At 43.1% G+C, this 3,337-nt stretch overlaps 1 protein-coding gene across 1 annotated transcript in view; it reads left to right on the forward strand.

The window, feature by feature from the left end:
* The first annotated feature begins 960 nt into the window (after positions 1 to 960).
* LOC109309958 (rho GTPase-activating protein 7-like) overlaps positions 961 to 3,337 on the forward strand; it is a 179,489-nt gene continuing 177,112 nt past the window's right edge. Inside the window, exon 1 of the mRNA XM_019534867.1 lies at positions 961 to 1,197. Coding sequence (XP_019390412.1) covers positions 1,083 to 1,197 — 115 coding nt within the window. The 5' untranslated portion in view covers positions 961 to 1,082. The remainder of the gene's footprint in view (positions 1,198 to 3,337) is intronic.

Below are 3,337 nucleotides of genomic sequence, written 5' to 3' on the forward strand. Positions count from 1 at the left end.
TGGCTGCATTTCCAGAATCAAAAATAAATGTTTGTTCCCTTGCTGATTGGTTCAATCTATGCAGCTTGAACTAATCTGCAAAGACTGAATTGATTCAGCCTTGGGCTTTTTGACTGCCTGTACTTAGCCATGTGGACATAAATAAAATAAGTTACATTTTACCAAGATTTTGCGTCTCCAATTTCTCTTCTTTTGGCCATTATACAACACCCTGGGCATCCACTACTACTCATCAGAGGGGTAGTAGTATACTAGATAGGTGACAAAATTGCCTTAGATTACAGAAATCTGATAGGCAGTTTTGATCTGGGAGGTACAATAGAAAATTAGGGTTAATTTGTTAATCAAAGCTTTAGGGCCTTATCCACAGCCCTTTGAGGTCAAACTGAAATCACCAGGTACAGTGGTCTTTGGAGCAAGCTCCATGTGAGGTTGAACTGATAACAGCATAGAAACAATCCTCTCAGGGCTCTCCATTTTCAAATAGTAAAAAACACCCTAAACAAAAAGCTGTATCCGAGGAAAAGGAACTGCAAGCATGAGACCTACAAGACAAGCGTCATAAATAAGCCAACAGAGAAGAAACCTGAAAATAAGGAAGCTGTTACTCCACAGTTAATGCAAAGAAGCTGGGAACTCAAAGGTACAAGGCATTGTCTAACCTATTTTTTCTGTTTCAGGTGATGCCTTGTTGCTTAACACTTTATTTATTACTTTGAATGGCAAAGGATCGAGTCTGTTTATAAAATGTGGCAGCTGAGATTCAGAACTGCTTTTTGCTTTGAGGCAGAGGGGACCCAAGTGGGCTGCTATTTCCTTTTCAGCCTGGCCTGACCCCAGATTGTTTGGAAGGTTTCTCTCTCTCTCCTTCCTCCCCTCCCCCCCAACCCCCAACACCCTCCCCGCTTCCAAAAGGGGTGTTAACAAATTACACACAGCCTTTCTATACGGCAGCTTTCCAGTTCTGCCTAAGAGAAGAAAGCTGGAAGAATTGAGTTCTCATTGGTCTTAATGTACTGGGATTTTTTCAGGCTGTTGGATCTTAATGGGCTAGAAGTGCTGCTGTGGATTTTATAGGAAGAATGGCATACCCAGGGAAACATCGCTTAAGGAGATCCTTCAGTGAGCATATCAAGGACTCCACCAACAAGGCATGGGATGTGCTCTGGAAGAGTGCAAGAGAAAGGCGCTTATCAGGTTAGTCACACAGGGCATTTACTCTGTACTGATGTGAAGCAAGCAGTGTTTCTCAGCTCAATGGCAAAGAATGCAAGCGTGTCCCCTAGCCCAGAGAGGAACTTTCTGACATTTTGTGTGTAATTTTTTGTGTTTTGTATTTGTGCATCACTCTAGGGGATTAAGGGATCATGGCTTTATGATCCTAGCTATATGCTCTTTCACCTCTATTGTGAACTGGGTGTTTCAGATCACTGTTCTGAGTAGGCATGAGTTGCAAGAAGTGTCAAGTGCCCAGCTGATTTCCTACCTTGAAATATTTATATCGCTTCTACTTTGGCTGAATTTTGGTTCTTTAATAATCCGGTGGTGTTACTGTGTCAAACTTTATACTCCATATTTGACAGGGAATGCAGGATGTTATGTGACAATGAGTTCTGAAGTAGGATTTTGGTGGTTGGCAACTGGTCTGACTTATGGTTTTATACTCTGATGATCTGGTTCTTATATGTGACATACAAATTTAGCACTTATTAGTGCCAGACAAGTATGTAATAGTTGCACCATTTGGAGTACTATCAAATGATTGCAAAATGTCCAACATCCTTTTTCTGTGTGCACAACTAACCATCAAAGCTTTGTGACCACGAACAGCAATGAGCAGAAGCCATGAAACTAATCCAAGTCATAGAAAAGAGGAAGAAAGGGTACTTTGTATATGGAGCTGAACTTCTCTTTTAGAATTCAGTCTTTGTATGACTTCTTTAACTACTCAGAACCATATAAGAATGACACAAGTTCTACATGATTGCTTGTTAAATAGACATGCCAATTTTTCTGTCACTTTGTAGGAGTGGAAGTTGCATGGTTATACACAATCAGTGATTCTGAAGTGTCTCTAAATAAAACCTCTTCAGAGAACATGGCTGTTATTACAAACTATTCTTTTAATGAAAAGAGGCTTTTAGGTTGCAAACCTGACAGTTTTACAGTAAAAGGTGCATGATTTAGAAGCAAATAATATTGGGTAGATGACTAGGGCAAATTTCTTCCAGGGCTTTCACTTCAAAGGTGTCAGGTTTGAGGAGGCAACTGATGCATGTTCTGTGTTTTGAAACTAAGTCTTTTCAGGGCATTCTTCTTTGACCATAAATGCCAGTGATGGGATATTCACTAACAAGAGGAAGATTGAGGAAAGCATAGCTCCCTTACTGAAAGGAGGAGGCAGCCTAGTGAGAGAAGATGCAGAAAAGGCTTCAGTAATTAATGCATTTTTCAATTCAGTCTCCACAAGCAAGGTCAGTTCCTAGACTATTGCACCTGGCAGCACAGTTTGGGGAGGAGGTAAGCAGCCAACAGTGGTGAAAGAACAGGTTAGTGACTATTTAGAAAAGCTGGACATATAAAAGTCCCTGGGGCCACATGGGATGCACCCAAGGATGCTGAGGGTGCATCCAGATGTCATTACAGCGCCACTGGCCATCATGTTTGAAAACTCATGAATATCAGGAGAGGTCCCAGATTATTGGAAAAGGGCAAACATAATGCCCATATTTAAGAAAGGGAAAAAGGTGGATCCAGGGTACTATAGACCAATCAGCTTTACCTCAGTCCCTGGAAAAAATCATGGAGCAGATCCACAAGGCATCCATCCCTAAGCACTTGGAGGAGAAGGTGATTAGGAACAGTCAGCATGGAGTCACCAAGGGCAAGTCATGCATGACCAACCTGATTGCCTTCTGTAGTGAGATGACTGGCTCTGTGTCATGGTGCGGGGGACCTAGGAGCAGCCGTGATCTCTCTAGCACCCCCTACCATGCCAAACAGGGATTTCAGCACCCTCTATCTTGCCTGCCACGTCTTGGTGTTATATAGTTTTATAATGGAGGCTGCCTTTATTGTCCCCTTTGACACAGTGCTAAGTATATCCTCTCCCCTATCCTGGATGTACTGACCTGGCGCACCCCAGCTTTATGGGTTATGCGTGCCTCCAACCTCCCCTTTAGCATGCCCCAAGCCTCACAGATGTACCAGACATTATCTGGTCAGATTCCTATATGCGCCCTTCACCGGCGCCCCTGGGCTTGTCACACAACTGGCGCCCCTCTGTCCACTAGCCCTCTCAGGCCTACTAGCTATATCCTCCCCCTCCTAGGGTCCG

Source organism: Crocodylus porosus, unplaced genomic scaffold (assembly GCF_001723895.1).
Source record: "Crocodylus porosus isolate Cpor-Errol unplaced genomic scaffold, CroPor_comp1, whole genome shotgun sequence".
NCBI lineage: Eukaryota > Metazoa > Chordata > Crocodylia > Crocodylidae > Crocodylus > Crocodylus porosus.